Consider the following 24,331-nt stretch of genomic DNA (forward strand, 5'->3'; position numbering starts at 1 on the left):
CATCCTACAGCAAACTGCCTTTCCAGACCCCCCATACACACACAAATGTGTTAAAATGACTTTGTCTCCTAGGATCTGGCTTATTTTATACTTTTTTAAGAGTAGAGCATAACTTTCAGAGTACCTGAAGACAGGAATAATGAAAAACCGAGGGGAAAAGTCAATTTGAATGCCCGTTTCTGAATATCCTCTTTCTCCTGCACAAATGCAGTCAGCGCATGGCACTACTCCAACATTTCATGTGCTGGTGCACAAGTTTCAGTGCCATTTCAGAAATGCACTGGGCTTGGAGTGCCCAAAGCCCTCCTGAATGTGGGACCCTGTGTATTTTGGAATTGATGAAACATGCACGTTTTTTTCCCGATGAGCATCAACACCCTGTGATGCAAAGGGCAGGGGGCAGCTGCCACAGGACCAGACCCATCCTGGACGTAATGGTGCCGATTTAACCTGCGCTGCCTTGTCCTGTGGCGGTTGCTTTCCGCAGTGGCACAAGGGTGTTTGGTGCCGAGGGCATCCCGGACCCGTCCATCCGCCCCGCAGCGCCTCCGGTCCTCGGGCGAGCTGCCCCATGCCCCGGGGCCTCGGCCACAGCCATAGGACAAGGGCAAGTCGGGAGGGAGTTTCCAATGGGCTTCAACCTCCACTGGCAGCTCACGAGGGCAGCACACGCACCGAGGAAGGTGGACACACCGGTGTGACGGTGAGAGAGGCCGTGCGCTGCCCGGGCGGCCACCGTGGAGCGACAGCACCGCCGGGCGCGGCGGGGCGGGGGCCGAGGCCGCGGAGAATCCCGAGGCAGCCGCCGAGGAGGCGCGGAGGACGCAGGCGAGGCGGCGGCCCCACGCCCAGGAGCGCCGCTTAAAACCTCCACGAAAGGTGTGGCCTCGCCTTTCCTCCGCCGGCGGGGAGGGGACGAGACGGGACCTCCGCTCTTGCCGCCGCCGCCAAGCAGTCTCCGCCGGCCGCACGGCACCGCACAGCGCTTCGCGGCGCCCCTGCCCAGCTCTCACCTGTGGGCCGCCCCGATCCCCGGCTCTTCTCGGCCCTTCCCCGGCTCTCGGTGGACTGCGAGGGAGCGGCGGCACCGCGGCGGGCGCTCCCGGCGGTGAATGCCTTTCCCCCCGTCGGGTCTGGGTCAGTCTCTCCGTGGCTTTGCCCCTCGGCCCCTCTCGCCCCGGGCGGCTCCCCCGCTGCCATGAGCATCAACGGCGGGTCGCACCCGCGCATCAACACCCTGGGCCGGATGGCGCGGGCAGAGTCGGGCACCGACCTGCGCTACGAGATGAGCTCCCATGTGGTGGGGGGCGGCGGCGGCGGCGGCGGCGGCACCCACACCCACAAGACCTACTACTACCAGAAGACCTACGGCGGGGACTACGCCTCCGACGGATACGGGTAGGTGCGGGTCCAGCCGACCCTCGGCCCCACTGGATCGGGGCCGCCTTCGGGGAGCTGCCGTGAGTGAGACTGCTTGCGGTTTGATTTCCTAGGTGTGCAAGCTTGCAAGTCTCTTTTTTCTCTTCCTTCCTGAGGAGTCTTTTCTACTTCTAAAAGGCATTTAAACGCAAGCGAAGAACTTACTTATAAAAACACAAACAAAACACTTTTAGTGGTGACTCTCCTTGAAGAGAGTAACAGGAACAAAAAGCAATGTCTTCCCTTTGCACTCAGACTGTAAGTGGGTCCGTGCTGGCTGTATTGACCCAACAGTTCTCTGCTGATAAACCTTGGCTTTGCTTGGTGACGTAAAACAAAGTTGTACTGAGGTGAATTGCTTTATACCCCATACACCCAGGCTCTGCGCTCCCCAGTAGTTGCAATAACTAAGACTATAAAACTGTTTTAACTAGTGGGAATTGTTCTCTTGTTCATTTTTGGGTTTGTTTCTAGCTTGTTTAGGGCTTGGGGGTTTTAAGTCATGATATTTTATAGGGCGATCCCTGACATTTAGTACCAGGGAGCAAAGATGTGTAACAAGCAACCTCGGTCTGCTTTCCTCCCCTCCACCTTTTTAACTTTCTACTTACCCTGTTGCTGCAGGCACAGTCAAGCTCTTGTAGGCAGGGTACTGGCTGTGAATCCTGTCTTGGAGAATGCCTGCACTTGTGGATGCAGCTGTACCAGCAATCTGTGCATGTCACGTCTGGCAAGGACTTTTTGGACCAGAGCGGTCCTGTGAATGTATGAAAAATAAGTGCAGTGGTCATGAAGACATCTCCTTTAATCTCCCTATTTGCGAGTTCACAGGACTGAAAAGCAGGCAGCAGTTACAGTCACCGGAGGAAAGAGCAGTTTTATGATACAGCACCTATACAAAACGCTGCTTGTGATTACAGGTTTCTATGCATGGAAAGGCCCTATTAAACCTGTTGGTCTAATTATTGATGCCACTGATTTAAGAATTGATGCAGAAGCACTGACTTGTATTTTGTGTTAGAATTTAAGGCCTGATTTTATGAATAGTACGTAATAAGATTGCAGAAGGGAAAGAATTAAACATGCATAGTAAATAATAAACACCAGGTGAGAGCAAGCAGGCTTTTTATATCAAGCAAAATCTATAAGTGGCTGTAGAGAATTACAATTATCCTAGAGAGCACAGAGTGCTCTGCCTAGGTATGTCAGACCCGTTGCTAGAGAACCACTGAATGAATGACAAAACTTGCATTCTATGTGTTTTTTGTTTATTATTTTGCGTGGTTCTTAGTTTTTGCTCTTTGTCTGACTTTCGGTTTGGTGTATGTGCAGGTAAGTTAGTTACGATGAATTGCAGCTAGAGCACATCTAGTTACCAATACAGTAGTATGAGAATACCTATTTAGTTCTATATGATTAGAACAATTCAGTACTTTGCTATTGGAGAGTACACATACTAGGACTCCAAAACGCTGTTGCTGCCTTGCATTTGTGCGGATTTGTTTTCCTAGTGGTACTTCATGGCAAATACCTTTACTGTTACAAGACACAAGCAAGGCATGAAAAATGAATGGCAGTGCATTTTACTTCCTGGCCATTCTCTTTTTCCGCACTTTGGAGCACTAGAGTGTCTTCCCCATCACTCCTGACTTGTGCTAGAGGAGGAATACCTTCCTTTAATTTATTATTCTTTGGCTTTTGTTACATATTTTTAACCAGTCTATAGTTTGTTAGGCTTTTCTTTCTGAAGTGTTCAATGGTGGTGTAGCAAGAGTGGAAAGGACAGACCTGATCAAAAGGTTAACAACCTTTCATTTACTCTTTATAACATTATACGAATATCTCCTTTTTGGGAAGCCATTTCTGACAAGGAGGTTGCATAGGTTTATTTTTAGTCAGTGCTCATCTGAGTTAAAATGTGTCCCAAAATACAAAATGAGGGGTTTGTTGCCAATTAATGAAAAAAGGCAGTTATGCCTGATTTTGCACATGTGTTTTGTGCCGAAAATCCACTAAATCCTGTGTATGTTGTGCTATCAGGATCAGGGCCATCATCTGTGGAATTGTTTTGAATAATTGCATTTAGCCAGATGTCTGCAGTGCCAAAGTTTAGTGGTATCTACTGAACTCAGAAAACTGAGGCTTCTTTTTCCAACGGGGAAGACCACTCTACCCTCATTTTTAAATGCAGAAGGATTCAAGGTAGGGTCTAGTCTTGTAAGTTTTGGGGCGTATTCTGCCAAACAAGTCTGTGCTGAGTATTACATTACTCACAGAGCAATATGAGACTCTCCCTACCCTTAGGGCTCAGCAAGGTGCTTTTACAACATTCCCGGTTTCTTCTGGCTTGGGAACTCAGGATGAGCTTGGCCCAGAGTACAGGTACTCAGCTTGACAGTGAGTCACACGCTGCTAAACTGCCAATTCATCAGAAAAATATTTATCAATGTCTTTGCTACGGAGATAGAAAATCTGATAAACTATGAGAGAAAGGAAAAAAATGCACAGTTGTGCAGTTTTATTTGTCATTGCTTATGGAGGTTATGGAAAGAATAGCCTAGGATTCATGGTCACTGAATGATATGAACATAATTTAATTTACACAATTCTGCTTAAGGATTAACTTAATTTCTGTGCTTCAAGTTAAAAGGAGTTAAAAATTCACATCCCGTGCCTTGACATTACTTTCAGGAACTGACAGACAAAGTAAACTTGGAGGAAACTGACTCAAAGCCACTTTTTTGCCCTTCTCATCAGTCTCACAGGCATCTGAAGAGTCCTGACTAAGCTGAGTGGTGGTAGAGCTGGCATGGTAACTTCCCCTTTGAGCTCCTCAGACAGAGAGGGAGGAATGTGTCTGAATTGCTGCTGAATACCTGCCATGCTGGCAGAGCCTGCGGCTGTGCTCTGGCTGGCAGAGAAATGGGTTTCTGTGACAGCTGGTGATATTGCCACGCCATGAGGAGAAAGTCCTAACCCACTGTTCTCTAGGTACGTGTGTGAGATTTGAAGGTTGGTACCTTTGCAGGTGTGAAAGCCTCTGTCTGGCAAAGTGGGTTTGTTGCGTTTTGAGCGTCTGCTCTCCAGCAGAAGTGTATTTCCGTGGTCAAGGCTAGACCCAGCACTTGGCACCACCTCTCTCTCCCAGAGCCGGTGCTGGGAGAGGCAGCACGTCTGCAGCCTGCTGCACTGGGCAGGTGTGGCCTTTAGAATGGTTCTGTTGCTCCCAGTGATTCATACCAGTGGGAAAAAGCATGAGGGTTTTCTGTGAATAGGTGTGGCAGGATCCCTTGTGAAACCCTGCGTGCCATGAGGGCACTAAGTCTCAGAGGTCTTAATAATTCAGCAATTCACTAGTGACTCTTAAATTTTTGCACATTTCTAATGGTATTTAGAGCCTGATTGTGCCAGATGCAGATGTCTTTTGAGATTTCCTGCCATCATGCCTCAGTCTGTGTGCATACTTGGCAGATGGGACTAGTTTGGCGAGGCCATGGTGTGCCAAAAGTGGTCCTAGTTAGACCAGAGACATGTGGAGAGAACCCGGTTATGAAACTCTTGATGATTTGACACTTGTATTCAACTTCTGTTAGGTGAGAGGGGGAAAGCTGGGTTATAATATTTTAATTTTGCTTTGTATTGTTATGGATATTGTGATTCACTACCTTTAGCCAGCATATGCCAGTGCATTTTCTGGGGCACCCACACCCAACTGGCAGGTGGTGGCATGTGGGTGGTGGTTTAGTCCAGTGGTATGTGCAGACTGTGTGCTGGGAATGGAGATTCCAGGTCAGGTTTTTCCTCTGACTTGACTACTCTGGGCATACCAGGTAATCCCTTGATGAATCTATTGCTTGTTCAAACAAGTTTGTGTGGAGGGGGGAAGTGTGAAGAAAAAGAAGTGCTGTTTTTTTGCTCTCACTGAGTTTATGAGAATCACTCTGGTTCTGCTCAAAGACTTTTTTTTTAAAGCTTCCTTCACTTTTTTGAATGAATTAAAAAAAGGCTAAAAGCTTTGTGGAGGAATTGGAAAATGTAACAAGGATTATTCTAATTTGTTTCAAGTAGTATCTTCAAGACAAGAGCATCCTCTTTGTATTTCCAAAGCTTTAAGGAACTGTGAAGCTGCTGGAAGGCCCCTCAGTACAGCCGGATGTGCTTCTGTGTCTCCTCCACCCTGCTTCTCTAGACACTAATCGTACTCCCCTGCCCTCCCTAGATAACCCGGTGGCCTCTTCATGTGTACTAACAAAGGCAGAAAACAGAGCAGCCTCCACATTTCAGTCGTTTATGCTGGGAGTGTGCAGGTCTTCAGCAGCAGGAGGCAAATGAGAAAGCAGAAGGTAGCCGACTTTCTTCCTTGCTCCTCTGGTTCTGCAGTAATGACATCAGCTCCTATACTGGGCCTATGTGGGTGCAAGCTGAGTGTTTAGAGAAGATATTTGATTTATTCAAAATATATCACTTAGGAAACTTTTTCACTGCTTGAATAAGTCAGTGGCAGCAGTACTCAGCCCTACTGTGTTCCAGTGATGTGAGCACTGCTGGGTTTGCTGTGTCTGTCTCAACTCTCATAACTCATCATATGGCCTTGAGCGTGTTTCTCAGTCTCGTTTATGGAAAGCAGGTTTCTTGTTTTGGTACAGCTGGGGGTCTTGTGAGGATCACTGGTACTGCTCAACAGTTAAACACAATCCAAGTTCAGAAATAGAGGATTCAATTCAATTCAAGTAAAGTTACGGCTGAGTTTAGCTCTGATGGGGTATATTCCAGCAGGGAGGTGTTGCTGAGCTACTGTTCTGCCCCAATCCCAGCGGCAGCATAGGTTGGGCTGTCCTCTCATTTCTCTGGGAGAGCAGGAGCATAGTATAAAAAGGGAGCAATGTGTTCTGCCTTGACATGCACAGAACAAGGTGACTCCTGTACAGTGACAACATGAAGATGCTATGCCTTTCCTAGGGTAGAGAGAGAGAGGGCTACATTTTCAGATCCCAAATAAAAGCAATTCATCTGTGTTTTGAAGTGTTTTCATAATTTTATAACAAAGAAGCCATCCCCTTTTTTGTTTTCCTTTGTTCCTTTAATAGTTAGTGACTATTAAGACTAAGTTATTTTAATAAAGAATTCTGCTTAATAGTATATTTTTGAAATTCATGAGTTGCCTTCCAAATAAATGTCGTAGTCTAAAATGTTGAGTTGTAGGGACAAAAAGGTAGTTGAGGTCTGAAGCAGTCTGGGCTGTTTCACTCAGCGCTGTTATGCAGCGTTTACAGAACCAAAGGAGCACAGCAAACAGATTATTGCAATGTATATATTTATTAGTAGGGGAGACTCTGCACTCTTTTGTGAGTCCTGCTAAAAGACCAACCTCCAATTCTTTCTCATTCTGCTGGAATGGTTGATAATGCTGTATTTACAGGGGTGCAGTAAACCAAATGAAAAATCTGTCCATATTTTCACTACGTGGTGTGCCTACAGTGTCTGATACAGCAGGATCCTATTCATAGGTTCAAGCTTTAAATGCTGTCAGAGTTAGATCAAATTGCCATAGCAGCAATAGTATGTGGTAGCATAGTTGTTGCAATGACCAAACATTACTTTGAACTCATTCAGTTTTATGTAAAAAAAATCAGACAAAGCAAGAAAGACACTGACAAAATACCGTGTAAAGTAATCCACTAAATCTGCGTTCTGTGAGAATTGCTGGGGTCCTACATCTTCCTGAGGGACATAAATATATTTTTATATAGCATGTAGGTTACATGGTTTTACTCTGAAAATCCAGCTTTGTACTTTGTACCATGTTATGATGCCATCCAGCATGTTCAGGGTTTACCTCAGTTTCTTTGGTCCAGTATTTTTTATGTTGGATATGGTTTTCCTTTGGCTGTCTGTTTGCTACTGCCTCAAGGTTGGATATTGTACTGTTCTGCGTTGGAGTTTCTCCTTTGATCTACTCATCCACATTAGAGGCCTGTTGGGTTCATTAAGAGGAATGTTATACTGAGGGCCTTTGAAACTAATCATGAAATACTTTCTTGTCACAGGATGAAAAGCATTGAATATGAGCTTATATGACATTGTGCTAGTGCCACCTGATATGTCAACCTGTATATGTTGAGGTATTGTCTTGCTAAGTATTTTGGTTTTTAAATTCAGATATTGATTTATGCCCTTGAGTATATTTGAACAGCTAAATCTTCTTCAGATTTGAAGAAGTCCTGTTGACTTGGTGGAGCTGTGCTGTCAAACATCGTCTCCTATAGTGGCATCTTCTGTCTCTGGGTGTGCCCTGTAAACCCATTTAGCTCCATTTGGTCCTTTGACAGATTTGAAAGCCAGTACCTCTAACAGGCCACTACCTTTTTACCCGTTATTGTAGGGTTGATCTCTGTATTTTAACTAGCAAAACCTAGTTAGTTTTTTAACAACAAAATTAACATCCAGGGTATTAAAAGCAGCATTGATAAAATGTTTGCTCTTTCCTGGTTTCAATTTGTATAACTGTAACTTTTGCCATTATTTTGGTTATATCTTTGTCTACTGGTTTGGAGAACCTTAAATACGTGCTGCTTTCTTCTTGTGAAGGTCCCTGTGAACTGTAAACAAGCAACTTGTAGATCTTTTTTTGAAGCTCTAATTAGGGTGTGCTTAAACCTCCCACTTCAAGTCATCTGCTCCTGCTTTGGGAAGAGTTTTGTGCATCTATATTAAACCATCTTAGTTTTTCCAACATTTTATTATTTGGACAATAATTCTGGATGTGGTATTCAAGCATCTCAGGGACAAACGCAAAATACTTATAATTCTACTTCTATATTTTAATTTGTTTTAGTAGTTTGTTTGAAAATAGCTTTTCTTCACAAGTTTTTACCATGTTAACTATGATAGGCATTGTTTAGACCTCCTCTCATTGTAAAGTAAAGTAATGACTTTGAGGTTAGTGAAGATAACTGAAGCCAGTGGAGATATACTAATTTATTAAAGTGTAAGTCTGGCCACCATCTATAGTTCTTTTGGCTTTAATGCATATCTGGCACTTGTAGCTGCCAGGACATGATTGAAAAAGGGATTGAAGAAAAAAATACTCTTCTGATGTTCTAAAAAGAGAAAATTGCTTGGAAGGTTCCTCTCTCTTATTATGTTTCATTCATGAGAATGATTGTGGGTGTAATTAAATGTAAATTTCAGGTGCAGTCACATACTTCTAGATCTAAACACAACAGTGATGCCTAAGGAGAAGGAATGATTTAGGAAAGGAAGCTGATGGAAAGCCTGGCACAAAATCAGACCCATATGTAGTTTTTCATAATTGTTTTCTCTAAGCTGTTTCCAAGGTACACAGTGGTGCATAGCACACTGGGGCGCAGCGTTTATGCAGTCAAAGGGTCACAGTACAAGCAGGGGGCTGCACATGTACGGCTTGTTTTATGTCATCCAGTGATTCTCCAGTCTTGTCTCTACATTTTTGAGGGTCTGTTCACTGGTATTGGGGGAAGCTGCTGAAAAGTTGGGCAAACCTTTTCCATTTGTTCAAGACAAGCTGATAGAATGGAAGGCTGCCGATGCCCCCGCTGCACATGCTGCAGAGAGCTCTTCAAATTACACTGCTGAATGTTTCTCAGCGCTGCAGTGATTTTCCCAAGGACAGTTCTGCTGATTTTTTTACATTGTCACAATTCCTTTTGTCAAGGATGGTCAGTCTGTTGAAGTCAGTGGAAAGATCTCTATTGAATCCAGATTTCTTGCTGGCTCTGAGTTGGACAGGTTCCCACCGATGGTCTTTTTGACATGAGTGTTGTATGGAATGTTGGGCTCTTCAGTGATTTGTAATGGAAAAAGTTATCTACTGTGAACGCAGGAGTTGGAAAACTAGGCAGGGCTTGGAAGAACCTTAGTTTCTTACCATCTGTTAGTAGTGGTTTTGGGTTTGGGAGATGCCTGGGCTTGCTTGAGAGGTCTGATCCCATCAGCAAGGAATGGTTCCTCACTTGAAGCACCTCACCCCTGTTCAGCTAGCAGTGGCTCATTTTGGTGGCTGAATCCCAGAAACCTTCTGGCAGTATGGATGCAGTAGATTATGTGCAAGACAACAATAACAACTCCCTTACCTGCCTTGGCTTTTCCCCCACTAGTGTTTTCAGTGCTGGAATTTTACTTGGAACCTCCAAACTCACACTTTATGTATCTGTAAGAAAGCATGTACTCTAACTCCAGGCCCTACAGCTATTTTTGTAATAGCTTGAGCATCTTGCAATTCCTTCTTAAGACACTGCACTAGCTTTGTGCATTTCTGCTGGTAAAAAGGCCCTTCATATGCTTGAATGGACTTGCTTGTGCTGCCAAGGATCCTGCTTTCCTTTTATGCCCTGACTTTTGATGGCTCATGTGATAACATGTACAATTACATCACACAGCTCTGTGCTCTAGGTATTGACTTTAACAAAGATTGTGAATAATTCATTCCCACTGTAATGCTGCCAAAGTTTTGTCTATCAAAACTACAAATACCTGTGCTGGAAGAAAAACTTTCTCCTTTCTGGCATGCCAGTTTCCATGTTCTACTCTATCCTGTGGCAAAGTCAGTCCATGCCAGCTGTTGCAGAATTATAAAGTGGCTCTGCAGGAGGGCCAGATAATGTGTGTGTGTCTCTGTGAACCTAAATGAGGTGGATTATTCCATGTAACTTCCCTTAACTGTTCCAAATTTGTGTTTCTTGTATTTCTTCAAAATATGTGATTCCTCTGTATTTACTTCATCTTCTTCTCCCCCACAACAGTCAGAATGGGACCTGTACAGTGTCCAGACGCCAGAACACCATCCAGGAGCTTTTGCAAAACTGTTCGGATTGCCTGATGCGAGCTGAGCTTATAGTACAACCCGTGAGTGCTTCTTGTTCTTATCAAACGTGATCATGAATATTACAGGGAGTGAATGGCGTGTTGTTATCTGGACTCACAGGCTCTGCTGCCTCATCTCCTTTCTCCCCTTTCAGCTGTTTGTGTGAGGCAACTGCAAGTGTAATGGCATACCTCCTTCGTGGATCTCTTTCTTCCCTCTGTACTCTGTTCAGTAAAACTGATTGAAATGCATCTGGTTAAGAAAAGGGGGACTTCTTGATTTTTTAAAAAAAACAAACCCATCCTCAAACAGATTGTAGTGCATCTTGTTTTTCAGTTTTAGGTTAGGACCACTGTCAGTGTAAAGAGCTGTTGCTAATATTATGACTACTTACATTCTTTCAGTGTGTCCTGTAGAATATTGTCATCATTTTCTGGGCCATAATGAGCCTGAATCACCATAGGAAATACCTTCATTATCTTTATTTTATTTTTCCAGATGATTCATAAAGAAGTATATGAAACTAGATTAAAATCTTCTTGACTGTTTTAGCTCAAATGCATACAGATGATCTTTACAGTACAGTACCCTGGTACAAACCCATAGTGCCTCTGAGTGGGTTACTCATTGATGCTAGATTCAGTCTTGGCAAACATGGGATGTCCTCTGTTCCTGCTGAAGTCAGAGGAAATGCAGGGTGACGAGTGCACCCTACTGCTGAGACCACTGAGATGTGAAACCCCTTCACAGTTCTGGCAGTAAATGTAATTTAATGCACACTTTTGGACCCTCTGCAGGCAGTAAATTCTTTCAGGAATGAACTCTGTGGTTGGCAGTTCATTTCCTTTCCAGAGATACAGGACATGAGAGCACATTTATATAAAAATCAATGCCAGAGTAAATACTGCCTTTTGCTAAGGATTAATATTATTCCAGTGAAGTTAAAAGAAAGACATGTTTAGTTCCAGCTTGGTGCCACAACATGCATTGCTTACTTTGTTTCTTTCTTTTCTTTCTAAGGGACAAAGTAATGAGGTCCATAATATTTTTTATTTGCAAAATCAGCTGGATTATGTTTTGTTCAGCATGGCTGTGTCAGTGTGGGGTGAGGTCAAAAGGCAGTGTCTTCCTGCTTGAAACACCACGACCATGCTGGTCCACTGGACTGAGAGGGTGCATGGAGAATTTGCCTAGTTTTTGGGTGATAAGGTGGGATGCAAATGTGATGGGGCATGGAGCTGGAGCCAGGCAGACAGGGTGCAACCTGCGTTTTTGTAGGAGGGGGAATTCTTAGAATCTCAGGGTAACTTGTGAAAAATCAGGAGTAATATCTGCCAACTCCCACAAGGACAGTGTTTGCTTCTCATCTTCTAAACACAAAAGCATAGTGTCTTCAAAGCTTAGCACACTGTGTGAAGCCTTGGCTCCACTGAAATAAGCATTAGTCAAGATGTGCTGTTCTTTATGGAAAGTTTTGGTTGATACTACATTTTAATAATTTTCATATTTTATTTTAATAAGGACTTTCCAGCAACTGCAGCTCCTTAGTTGGCCTTCTGTCAGTTAAAATTGGCCATCAGAGACCTGGCAGTTGAAACTTATCATGCTTCAAAAATAATCAGTCCTCATAACATCTCTTTTAAGATATCCAAGACAAATATTTAATTTAATCACCCTTTTTCTAAAAAAAAATTGGTTTTGTTTGTTTGTTTTTGTTTTAGGAATTGAAATATGGGGATGGTGTCCAGATTAGAGGGAACAGAGACCTGGAAGAGTGTTTTGCACAGGCAAATGACCAAATGGATATCCTGGATGGGCTGATCAGAGAGATGAGGCAGATGGGCCAGCCCTGTGACATGTATCAGAAGAGGTATTGTCAGGGAAAGGTTGGGGGTGGGAATGTGACTGATAAAAGTTTGTGGTATCTCAAGTGCTCGCCTTCCATGGTGTTGCAGGATGTGACAGAAGTCAATAAGGTGGAACTACATCTATTTGGGGGCATGCTAACATGGAGAAGGGCCTTGCAGTAACGTATTTCTGATGGAAGTTCACACCTTAGTTGTCTCCATGAAATTTTAGTTAGTACATTTTTTCCACAGCTTTTGCTTTCAGCACTCTGTTTTGTATACCTGGTGGTCCAGTAAGAGAGATAAATTACATTGTTTCCATGCTTTCCTCATAGACACTAAGTGGTTCCTTCACTTTCAGGCTGCTTCAGCTTCAAGAGCAAATGCGTGCCCTGTACAAAGCCATCAGTGTTCCCCGTGCCAGGAGGGCCAGCTCCAAAGGTGGTGGTTGCTTCTCCTCTCAAAGTGGCTCAGGCTGGGATGAGTACACAAAACGTGTCACAAGTGAATGTCTAAACTGGATGAGGCAGCAGAAGGTAAATCAGTGCAAAACCCAGGGACAATGCTAAAACTTGGTGGTGTTAATGAATGTCACCTCATATGTAGTAATGTTTTGGGTGCCAGTAGAAGAGTAAAAGTACTCATGAATGCTTGCATATTATTCCAAGTTCCTCTTCCTCACCCCCCGCCACTCATCTCCCCAGTATTTTATGTATAGTGAATTTCCACTGAAATGCAAACATGAATTCGGTGTCTTCTTTTGCAGAGGAAAAAGTGTGAAAGTTAGATTTGAAAGCTAAATGGGACACAGCTGTTAACATAACAAAAGACATTGGAATATTTGTGTTAGAAATTATTGTGCTCAATATTTCCCTCCTTCCTTCCTTCCTTCCACAGATTTCCTTTCATTCATATTTATTTTAACCCTTTACACAGATAGGACCATCTTCACAGATTTAACCATTATCCAGTGTTTTATGATTTTTCTCCCCCTCTATCTGTCTTTATCACAGTGGGAACCAAAAGGTAGAGGTGATTGCCACAGGGACTAGACTTTCAGAAGTCACAGCTGAAATACAAAAGTGCTGAAGTTACTATCTGTTGCATTCCCAGAACAAATTTGCCTATGCATAGCTTCTGCTTGTATAACCTGGAGTAGAAAACACACACTGAGAGCCCACAGTCTGTTTTCACGCTGCTCCTCCTCCCTCTCTCTCAATCTCTCTCTCTCTCTCTCTCTCTCTCTCTCTCTCTCTTAATTTCTGTATCTCCCCCTCTGTTTCTTTCTCCCTACCCCTTCTTCAGTCCCTACAGAAAAGTTGAGGTGGGACCAGTAAGCATTTAGCTCACTGGGAAAATCTGTTTTGAGCTTGCCATTATGCCTCTTCTTTCCACCATGCCAATACATTCTCCCGCTGAGACTAGGATAATGTTTCTCCCAGTAATGTGGTGAGATGTGGGAAAAAGTTCTGAGCACCTGAGGTTTTCTGCTGGTGTTTTTCTGCTTTTTTTTGTCTGGATGGTTTGCTGACAGGAGGATCAGGTGGGAGGAGGATTAGTCAAATTTCCAATGCAGTATTAGAGAAAGTGCAGTGAAATCCAGCCTTTGTTCGCATACTGGCAGCCAGCCATGACTGCCACTGTTGCTACAGTCTCTTTAGATTGTTCAAATATAACCAGAAGGGTCAAAGTCCTGTAACTTGTAAATGGCTGAATGAAAAATGGTTTTGTTTCTTGGATCGTTTTCAATACTGCCTTTGAACCCCCATGCTTGAGTGTCGTTCTGGCTTTATTGTCATCTATTGACTCATAGAGATTTGACTCCAGACTGGTAATTTCCAAATTCAGTCCCAACCCAGGATGAAGATATCTGGTTCTTGACTGTGTGCATGCACAGACAAGCATTCAGACAGAGTCGTAGTGTGTCTTTACAGCATTAAGGAGGATCTGGAGTTTGAGGAGCTGAATTGTGAATTTGGTGGCTGTTAGTATTTGAAAAAATGAAACAAAGAACTGCAGTCAGTTTTTGGATTAGTAATTATGAATAGTATTACCGTTTTCCAAGGCTGTTTCTAGAGACTTTCGCTTGGCACCCTACAATAAATGTCAAGATGCAAGACAAACAAAATGTTTTATAATAATTTGAGTTTATCTTCTGGGTTTTTTTCTTTCATTTAGTTTGACTGGATTTAACTCAAGTTACTGAAGTTTACATGAGCAAAATTAAAATGGAAATATAATGTATTGGGCTACAGAACTTAACTGGGTATTTTCACATGAATTGCATGAACAGCATTGTTTGATAAAGTCATAGTTTGTTTTCAGAGTGATAAGAATGTAACTATACTGTAGAGCATAAAAGAATAGTTTGATCCAAAGAAAACAGATGAAAGTACACTACTGAGTGTGCTTCATCTAGTCTAATTATAAAAAAATATTTTTCCTACTTTGTTTCTTCTGCTTTGGGAGCCGGTCACAGAGCTTAAGTGACGGCAATTTAAAGAAATTGTAACCTCCTATTCTGAACTTTCCTTTGTTCAGTTTTACTCTCTACTGCATAATCATGTTTTCTTCAGTTCCATTCCTTTATGCTCCAGCTTGAGTAGTAATGCTGGAAATGAAAGTACAAATACTGTTTCTTTCTCCTAGGCTGAAATGGAGCTAGTGAAGTGGGGGTTTGATGCAGCATCCATTGAGCAACAAATAGGAGACCATAGGAGAACTCACAATGCCATTGGAGACTATCGCTGGCACTTGGACAAAGTCAAAACAGATCTGGTAATTACTGACGTCCCTTACACATTGCTTAGTCTAGATTTATATACTTGCTTTACTGGTGTTCCACTACAAAGAAGGAATATTGAATAGTTCATCCTCTCTTCATAAAGCACTGGTGTCATGATAGCTACTACTTTCAACCGTAATTTCATGATAAATTTGTGTTTCACTTCTTTTCCCAGATTTTGAAATGAAAATTTAGTAGCTATTTAACTTTTTGTTGTTGCATACCAAGGCTGGCAAATAAATATTGCAACATGTTTCATGAGAAGAATGACTAAGAATGATTATTCTCACTTGCTGTCTAGATGTGTTAAACAAGAAAGTGAAAGAATAAGGTGGGTGCTCAGATCCAGGCTTGAGTCATCAGGTTTTTTTCTGTGAAGCATGCACAAATTCTGGGCTAAGCTTAAAGCTTTTCATAGGTGTTGATTTCTTTAATTTTTTTTTCCCCTTCTGAGACTTTGTTCCACTCTGAATTTTGTGATTGGAATAAAGAAGTCACTGAAAATGCAGTTAGCTTCCTCTGCTATCAGCCCAGCAGTTACAGAGATGAGAGAGGAGGCTTATTTCATTTCCATTCATCTTTTCTCTAAACTGGGAGGAGAGAGTTCAGTCTAAAGAAAAGGCACTCTGTTCTGGAGCTCTGATTTCTCAACCAAGCTGAAGAGTGAAAGGGATATTACTCCTTTTTTTCCTTCAGTTTCAAATAGGAAAGGTGATAGTCTGGCCCTGCAGAATACCAGTTCCAAGGCTGGGCAGGTTATCAGCCATAAAAGTGGGAATAAAAATTGTGGCCTTCTATTCACATTGTAATTTATAGTACTTCATAATCTCCAAAGCTAGCTCCAGGACTGGCTGGCCTAGGAGTTTGGTACAGAAAGAAATCCGGTTTCAAGAGTTGCATTGGTGTTATGTGCAAACTTGCTTACATGCTAAGCATCTCTAAGGGTAGTAAGTTTGTCTGAGCCTTGGTTTTATGCTTGCTGTGGTCCTCCAGTGGTGCATCCATCCATGTCTATTGTAGGCATTTGCAAGTTACCACCTGCAGTTATTGTGATATTAACACTGTAAAGGAAATATTAGCAAGTAGGTAACTTGTGAAAAGCTCACTAAGTATTTCCTGTCTCTGTTTCAGCGGGAGAAAGCTGCGGTTCATCAGCTGGAGGAAGAATATGAAGGCCTGCTGGTGAGCATGAGATGTGTTCATTTCTGATACCCTCTATGACAGAGGTGCTTTTTGCTTTATTAACACTGGCATGGTAGTGAAGGAACACTTCAGGTTTTGACAGTGAAAGAGTGACAGAATTATTGAAATAATTCTGTTCAGCAGTAAACTGACAGTGCTTTTTAGTTTCTCGATTCATTTTGAGTCATGAACTTGAGATTAATTTATTGCCTGGTGTATAATTGACTTACTCCCACAAGGAAGTTTCTAGTTTGCACCTGGTGAAGGGAGTTGGTCACTAAGCAGGTGGAGAGTGGAACTCTACCTTCTTAATGGGAGTAAGCATAGCGAAGAAATCAGACTGTATACAATGCTTAAAAAGTTACTCAAAGGTGGGATTAGAACCAAGTTCTGTGTAGGGCTGTGCATCTTCCCTGCTTTGGATTTTCATATAAAGTACAGTGAGAATCTTGTGCAAATGGTTTATTTAACCCTTGGGATCGGAAGCTGATTCCTGTGCACATTTCAAGCAATAGGATCTGTATTATGGTGTGAAGACAGAGAAGGTATTTTTTCATGAAGTGTCATCTGTGCAAAAGGTGATTCTACAACATCAAAGATGTCCATGAGCAGCAAATGCAAGTAAAAGTGATGTTAAGTGTTCAGACATTTTTTGTACATTTCTTGTCCGTGCCTTTTTGCTTGCCTGCATGTCTGCTACATGTGTGTTTGCAATGACTTTCAGAAGCTGCTGACATCAGATTCCCATTTTTCTATAAATCCAGACACATTGTCAACTGTCCATTGCCATTAGGTTTCATAATTCAGTAAGCCCAGGCACATTATCTGCTGTCCATTGCCAACAGGTTTTATAGATGTGTGGGTTTTACTGTTATTTTAGTTAAAAAAAAAAGAGGACATGCTGTGCTGCGCTCTTGGCTTCCCTTTCTCCACCCAGCACAGGCATTCCTGTGTTAATGGCTTCTCATTTCTGGAATTCCTTGCAGAAATACTCCTTTGAGAGAATGGATCAGCTTCGTCAATTCCAGAACCTCATTCAGGCCACCAGCAGAGAGATCATGTGGATCAATGACTGTGAGGAGGAGGAGCTTCTCTATGACTGGAGTGACAGAAACACTGATATTGCCAGGAAGCAGGAGTCCTTCTCTGTAAGATAGCTCAACATCCTTTCACTTTTTCCATGGGCCCTCTTTTGGAATAGTGAGGAAGGAACAACCTCTCTCGGGACAGACTCATCACAGGATGGGCATTTCTTCATGTTTCGAAGTTCTTGGGGGTTTTGTCAACCCCTTTCAATTAAGTACAGTGTGACAACCTTTTGAGTCAAGATAGGACATCTATTAGAAGATTGCGCCCTTATTCAATCAGTTATCATGGTTTCTTTTGACCTTGGAAGCTGGCCTTCTCGGCACAGTCCACTGTGGACTAGTGATCACATATAGCTTGTGCACCCAGTCACTATGTTGGCATGCTAAACTAAGGGACTTGAATCAAGCAGTTTAGTTCTCCCTGTTAGGACTATGTAGGGGCTCAGGGGTCCCTGTATTTGGCCCTGATTATCTGTCATCAGGAAGCAGAGCTATACCAGAGGGAACTGCTCTCTTCCTCTAATGGTTTTGCCAGCAGCACATAAAGTGCATGGTCTGATGTAGTTTGCGCTGCTCCTTCTCGTCTGTGGGTATGTAGGGAAATTGAGCATGTGTGTTTGTTTAACCAGTGTTGGTGCAGATCATCAAACTGAAAAAGGGATGAAGGTTCACACTACTAAGGAGTTACTTTTTCTTTTTTTAGTTCAGTTGTTTGGGATGTTGCAAGATACAGTTATTTTTACTTCCATCACTCCTAGGACAGGCAGAACTTTTTATGTGCTTTGCTCTGTGAAGCAGCAAGCCTAGAGACTAGAACTGAGATAATTGTACCTTCCTTGATTCTACTGTCTTCATAATTAACTTCAGTACACCAAATAGAAATACTACATAGTGTTAGCAGGGATAATTTTATTAGTATCACAACTATCTGGAAAATTTGGAGCAAATCATCCTGTGCAGTGTACCTTTGGGAGCTTGTTTAATGCTGTGTTTTGCTCATTTAGAAACGCATGAGTGAACTGGAGCTTAAAGAAAAAGAACTCAACAAGCTAAAGCAAGAAAGTGACCAGCTAGTGCTCAACCAGCACCCTGCTTCAGACAAAATCGAGGTGAGCTAGACACACTTGTGTGATTTCACTTGCTTCTTTAGTTGTTACATGAGAAAAGTTCTCAGTGAAAGTCCACAAATGAAGAACTGCCTCTGGACATGAGAAGGGTGTTCCTGCCAAAAAGCATGTCCATTTTACCCAGCTCTATTAAATAAATGTTATTACCTTCCTCTACAAACCTGACCATAACAACTGCACAATGATAGATGCATGTAAAAATTAATTCTAAGATTGGGGAGTTATCTGAGGGTATGAAATTGCTGTATCTTGTTTGAGTTAACTACAGTGCAGTGGAATTTATGGTAGGAAGGCATGTCACTGTTGTTCTGCTATCTTAGTAGGCATGTTTTGAAAAAAGTCACACCCTTTGTTGAGGGTTTATATTTAATCCAGGTGCAAATACGTTCTCCAGCTGAGGTTGATGGTGCCTTTCTACAGCTTAGCCAAGACAATTATGCTCTTGAAGCTTGGCATGCATTTACCTTTCAATTATGAAGGCTGCAACAATTTGGAAGACCTCATTTTATTAGGAAATATTGTAGTTCTTATAATTTTAAGAGTGCATAAGAACCCTGAAACCGAAAGAAGCTACAAGGAAAAAAAAGATTAATCCTTTCTGCTTTTTAGTGCGTTTGCTTTTAACTGTTACTATGTTGTGTAAAATCACTATTCCTATTTATCCTGTGGTCAGTTTCTCTCTTAAAAGTAAGCTCCAACAGTGAAGTAAAAGTTGTATGTAATTTTCTAAAGCATATTCATTATGACTGTGTGAAGATTTTGAATTTAAAAACAACCAGCATAAAAAGTCATGTTAGGCAGTATTCCTTGGAAGGAGGAGAACACGGCAATTTGCAATTGAAATATTTTATTTGCAGTACTGTTTGTGCATTTCACCCTTTTTTGTTAATGCACCTCAGGCTTTATGCCTCTTCATGCAAGACATGAACAGACTTCTCTTTGTGTCTCACAAGCAGGTATTTAACTCATTTCCAGTGAGGTAGATGCTCAGAAGTTGAGGAACTATTTGCATGAGTTACACTGTTCTGGTGTGTGTGAATTTGTTTTTGCAGATTTTTCATTCGCGTGGGGCATAGATAATTTTACTTGAGTCTAGATATGGGAGAGAGATCAGTGTGGTGGTTTGAGTTGTATATATTACTGTTTTTGTTAGGCCTACATGGATACATTGCAAACTCAGTGGAGCTGGATTCTTCAAATCACCAAATGTATTGACGTTCATCTGAAAGAGAATGCGGCTTACTTTCAGGTGAGTAGTGATGTGGAGGATTCACATTACTTTTGTTAAAAATGTGAATCCCATCACAGATATATTTATTGTGCATAACACATTGTTACCATGTTATAAATGCTACCATTCTGCCAGAGATGAACTGGGATTTCTCATTAAAGGAGTCCATAAATTTTTAGCAGATATTTTTAAGAGCCGTGTACAACCAAATTCACAACTATTCTTCTATAGTTCTTTGAAGAGGCCCAAGCCACAGAATGCTACCTGAAAAACTTACAAGACTCCATCAGAAAGAAGTTCATCTGTGATAAGAGCATGTCACTGCAGACTTTGCTGGAGCAGATCAAGGAGCTGGAGGTACTGTCACACTCACCTGACGGGTTATGTTCTGTTTTTCTTGGAAATCAGCTGCCCTTTTCAGATACCAAATGTAAACCCAGGTGCACGGCAATGTTTATATACAGTACTGTAGGAACTTGAAACCATTATGGTATATTCCTGCCCATTTCCCAGAATCACAGGGTATGTTGAGTTGGAAGGGACCCACAAGGATCATCAAGTCAGAAAGCCTACAAATGGACCAGTGTTGTTTTAACTTGTGTAATACCGTTTGGAAATTCTAATTTCTTTCTAAACCTGTAATGAGTCCACCAAATTCCCAAGTTTCTGACATGCCAACAAATTAAAAAAAATTAAATACTTTTTTCTTAGGTGGTAGAATAGATTTTACTTCAAAGGATAAATACATTAAATAAATGATTCTTCATGTCACTGTATCACTCTCGTCTCTTTGAAAGGACGTAACTCAGCTTTTTTGGCTGTTTGCTTATCATGAATTAAGTACTACAATCTCAAATTGGAGAAGAATGGTGTGATGTAAAAGACCAATTGATGAAGTCAGGTTTTAGAGTGTAGTTATTACCTTTTTATTGATAGCAATTATTTTGTTAGATTCTTTCATTTTAGGCCTGTGTTTCTTAAACATCACTGTAACAACATTGAAGATCTGTATGGAAAACCTGCTATGAAAATTTTGAAAACTTTGCATCTTACCAGAGCTGCAAAGTTACTTAATTTGATGTTTCTCTTCTCTTTTTTTAAAACTGCAGTTTTACATTATAGGCCAAAGACTCATCCCACTAGAGCTAATGTAAGTTTTGCCTACTGTAAGCTCCAGATGAATCCCTCTCTTAATAAAACAGTGGAAACTAGATGACATTTCTTTTTAGAATGATTTCATAATATACAATTAATTTTTACAGAATGAACGAGAGAGAATTCTTGAATATAAGAGGCAAGTGCAGAGTTTGGTGAACAAATCCAAGAAGATTGTGCAGCTGAAGCCGCGTAACCCAGACTACCGGAGTAACAAGCCCATTATCCTCAAGGCTCTGTGTGACTACAAACAGGATCTGGTACTGTATCCCTTTTTGGCTGAGAACAAACATCACATAAACTAGAACATGGCAAGTTAGTTAGTAAATAAACCGCTGACCCGACAGGTATAATCCCTTTGTCTGCTTTTGTCTGCTTAAATTTCTTCAACAGAAAAAGCTCTTACTTTCTTGCAACTATGAATAAACAAGCTAAGTTCTGGTTGATTAATAAGTCTAGTTGTAATTACTAATATTAATCAGTTAAATATCATTAATAATCACACTTCAAATTAGCATATAAAAGTCTTGTTGATAATAGGATTAGAATTGTTGATACAGATCTTCCCAGCGTCTACACATTTTTTTTGGTGATTGCTTACCTTTCCAGTGTCTCTCTGGATCCTTAGGTGAACATTTCATCTAGCAAAAGGTGAGGAGCATACCTTGGTACATTGGTATCTCCATTTTTTTAATTGGTGGAGTATGAAATGAATGATGATGTTTTTGTTTCCTCCTCCCTACTGAGGCTGCTTGCATTTATTTCTGTATGCTTAGATGCATTTTCTGCATACATGTTTTTTCCTGCTCCATGACCACACTTGTGGCTGCACTGTGTCAGGATTTCTGGCAGTTGGGGCTTGGTGAATCTAGCTCTGCCATGCTCACTCCCAGTCTCTTTGCAAACATGGACGCAGCACTTATGCATGCTTAGGCCTCGAGCTCACTGGCTTACAGCCATACATGGTTGCATAGTTTACCATGGCCATGTGTCCACATTCAGTCTTTGATGTTTGTCAGGGCAAGCCCCAAGTCTGATGATGAACCAGACTGGCAACTGCTCAGTGTTCTGTGGTTCCTGCTTCCTTTTTTTGTTTGTTTTTGTTTTCTCTACATGGAAACCAGATTCAGGGAGAAGGGGTTGATCTATGCTGATGTCTTGCCCCAGTATGAAGCCAACGTGCACACCCAGACCTGGCAAGCGCCCCTACTTTTGTGATCGTCATACATCTTCCATGTCTATCTCTCTTAGAAACTCCATCTTACTCAACTAAAGAAAACAATTGTTATGTGTTCCTTACAGAAAACAGTGCGCAAAGGAGATGAATGTATCCTGAAGGACAATAATGAGCGCAGCAAGTGGCTGGTGACTGGCCCTGGAGGAGTGGATATGCTGGTGCCATCTGTCAGTCTTATCATCCCACCCCCCAATCCTTTAGCAGTGGATCTTGCTACAAAGTGAGTTGCTGCCTGCATTTGAACACCTGTCATTGAGATTAGATAGAGGAGTTCACTCAAAATATCAACCAGTCACAAAATACAATCTGAGCCTTGATCAGAGTTCGCTCCCTCTGCCCCTAAGGGTAGGGGATTAAGGACTAGACCATTGACTTGAAGGTCATACTTCAGTGAAACTTACTGGGATCTAGGTTGAGGTCCAAAAATATTTAAACATGAGCTTCTACAAGGATTTTCTCATCTCTAATAACGAAAGTCATGGATAAATTAATTTCCAAGATTTTTTCAAGTAAGGAACAAGCCTTAATCCACTCCACATGTGGTGGATGTTTCTTGGGATGTTTTGTAGCTATGCTACAAGGACAGATGCATTTTGATCATGCATTTTCTTTTCTCATGTCAGAATTGAGCAATATTATGAAGCTATTTTAGCTTTGTGGAACCAGCTGTATATCAACATGAAGAGCCTGGTGTCTTGGCACTATTGCATGATTGACATTGAGAAGATCAGAGCGATGACTATTGCCAAGGTAAGACACCAGCTGGCCTTACCTGCAGACCAGAGACATCCATGACCTGATGACTACTGTCCCAAACAGAGCTTGCAGTATCCTGTGCAGATCTATATTCTGTGAAACCATGAGCCTTCCTTTTGCTGGGTTGCACAAACAATTACATATGGATATGGATAAACAGAAAGATTAGCTAAGGGATTAGCTATTATGTACTTGCTGTACTTGTTCCCATTGTGCAAGTGCATGGATAGACAGAGTAAGAGGTAGAATTTCAAACTATTCTTAGGTTATGGAATGATGGTAATAAGAATAGATAAGCTCACTGTGTACTCTTAGCACCATACTTCTAGAGCTAGCCTCGGTAGGTTTTGTTCTAGCTATTACTTTGGGTTTTTTCTAGCTGTATTAGTTTGTTCCTTATTGATTAAGTAGTCATAAACCTTTCCCAGCAGCTTTTCTTTTTTTATTCTTTTTTAATTCCCTTCTTCTTTATTTCAGCTGAAAACAATGCGTAAGGAAGATTACCAAAAAATAATAACTGACCTGGAGATCCATTATCAAGAGTTCCTCAGGAATAGCCAAGGCTCAGAGATGTTTGGTGATGAAGACAAACGAAAGATCCAGACTCAGTTCACTGATGCTCAGAAACACTACCAAACCTTGATTATACAACTGCCTAATCAACCACGACAACCACAAATAGGTTTGTCATCCCCTTGGTTTTTGGAGAGTTTAGACTGCTTGGGTTTCTTTGTTCCAAGGGTTGTGCATGGTGCATTCTTTTTATGTGAAAATGTTCTCTTGAACAAATGAATTGAAACGTGTTCAAGAACTATTCTGCTGTCTCCCAACGTAACAGAATTGGCCATGTGCGGGGAAGATTTTGTTCTTTCCTCCTTTGGTGGAATCTGGGAATAGTCCTCCAAAGGTCACGGAACTTGCTGGGAAAATGAGAGGAATTTAGTCTATTTGATATGTTTTCAGTTATTAGGAAGCAAAATCTCACTGCTGTGATTGGGGAAGCACGTTTGTCTTTTTGTGAAAGAGCAATTTCGTTCCCTGAAACAACTGCATAAGGGCCCAGATCTTCTGCCTGTTCTCAGTTCTGCAGATCAACTCAGTGCTTAGATCACTTGGGCAGCACATTGGCTTCCTGTATGTGGGTGCTCAGTTCTCTGGCAGTTGACATTTACCCAATTCACGTTGCAGTGGTCCCAACTGAGACCTGTCCTGTGGGTTCCTCAAACACGGTTATCGTTAATGAGAGAAACCGAGAGCATGAGAAGCAGGAGGCCTGGCTGCTGATGGAGCTTCAGAAACTTCGGCGTCAGATTGAAGCTTCTGAGATTCAGATGGTTCAAAGAGCTCCTCTTGGAGTGGATCAAGGGGCTATGCATGACTTTTCAGTCAGAATAAAGGATTTAGAGGTAACTGTGGATATTTTTCTTGGAGCACCTCAAACTCAGCATGACTCTATGCTGCAGAGCATACTGCAGTTCTGCTTTTGATCAGTTGGGGAAGACACACATCCTGTGCAGAAAATTCTTAGTTGGAAGCTAACCGTGATGATTTGGATTGGAGTTAAGCTTCTAGGTAGAAAAAGTTGATTCTTGAATTTTAGAAGTAGCATTCTGCCTGGCAAAGAATACAGGAAGACTGATCTCAAGTGACATGAGCTTGTGT

The 24,331-nt window shown here is 41.9% G+C and overlaps 1 protein-coding gene across 3 annotated transcripts in view; it reads left to right on the forward strand.

Moving 5' to 3' along the window:
- Positions 1 to 914: 914 nt before the first annotated feature.
- DSP (desmoplakin) overlaps positions 915 to 24,331 on the forward strand; it is a 38,760-nt gene continuing 15,343 nt past the window's right edge. The window contains exons 1-15 of one of the 3 annotated variants that reach the window (XM_027654143.1): positions 915 to 1,398; positions 10,200 to 10,302; positions 11,983 to 12,131; positions 12,470 to 12,644; positions 14,758 to 14,886; positions 16,025 to 16,075; positions 17,062 to 17,223; positions 18,168 to 18,272; positions 19,444 to 19,539; positions 19,753 to 19,878; positions 20,784 to 20,936; positions 21,979 to 22,133; positions 22,537 to 22,663; positions 23,147 to 23,351; positions 23,858 to 24,075. In XM_027654143.1, coding sequence (XP_027509944.1) covers positions 1,199 to 1,398; positions 10,200 to 10,302; positions 11,983 to 12,131; positions 12,470 to 12,644; positions 14,758 to 14,886; positions 16,025 to 16,075; positions 17,062 to 17,223; positions 18,168 to 18,272; positions 19,444 to 19,539; positions 19,753 to 19,878; positions 20,784 to 20,936; positions 21,979 to 22,133; positions 22,537 to 22,663; positions 23,147 to 23,351; positions 23,858 to 24,075 — 2,154 coding nt within the window. In that variant the 5' untranslated portion in view covers positions 915 to 1,198. The remainder of the gene's footprint in view (positions 1,399 to 10,199; positions 10,303 to 11,982; positions 12,132 to 12,469; positions 12,645 to 14,757; positions 14,887 to 16,024; positions 16,076 to 17,061; positions 17,224 to 18,167; positions 18,273 to 19,443; positions 19,540 to 19,752; positions 19,879 to 20,783; positions 20,937 to 21,978; positions 22,134 to 22,536; positions 22,664 to 23,146; positions 23,352 to 23,857; positions 24,076 to 24,331) is intronic. The other 2 variants (XM_027654141.1, XM_027654142.1) reach the window with 2 other exon arrangements.

The sequence above is a fragment of the Corapipo altera genome, unplaced genomic scaffold (genome assembly GCF_003945725.1).
Source record: "Corapipo altera isolate COAL_440 unplaced genomic scaffold, ASM394572v1 60, whole genome shotgun sequence".
NCBI classification, from domain to species: Eukaryota; Metazoa; Chordata; class Aves; order Passeriformes; family Pipridae; genus Corapipo; species Corapipo altera.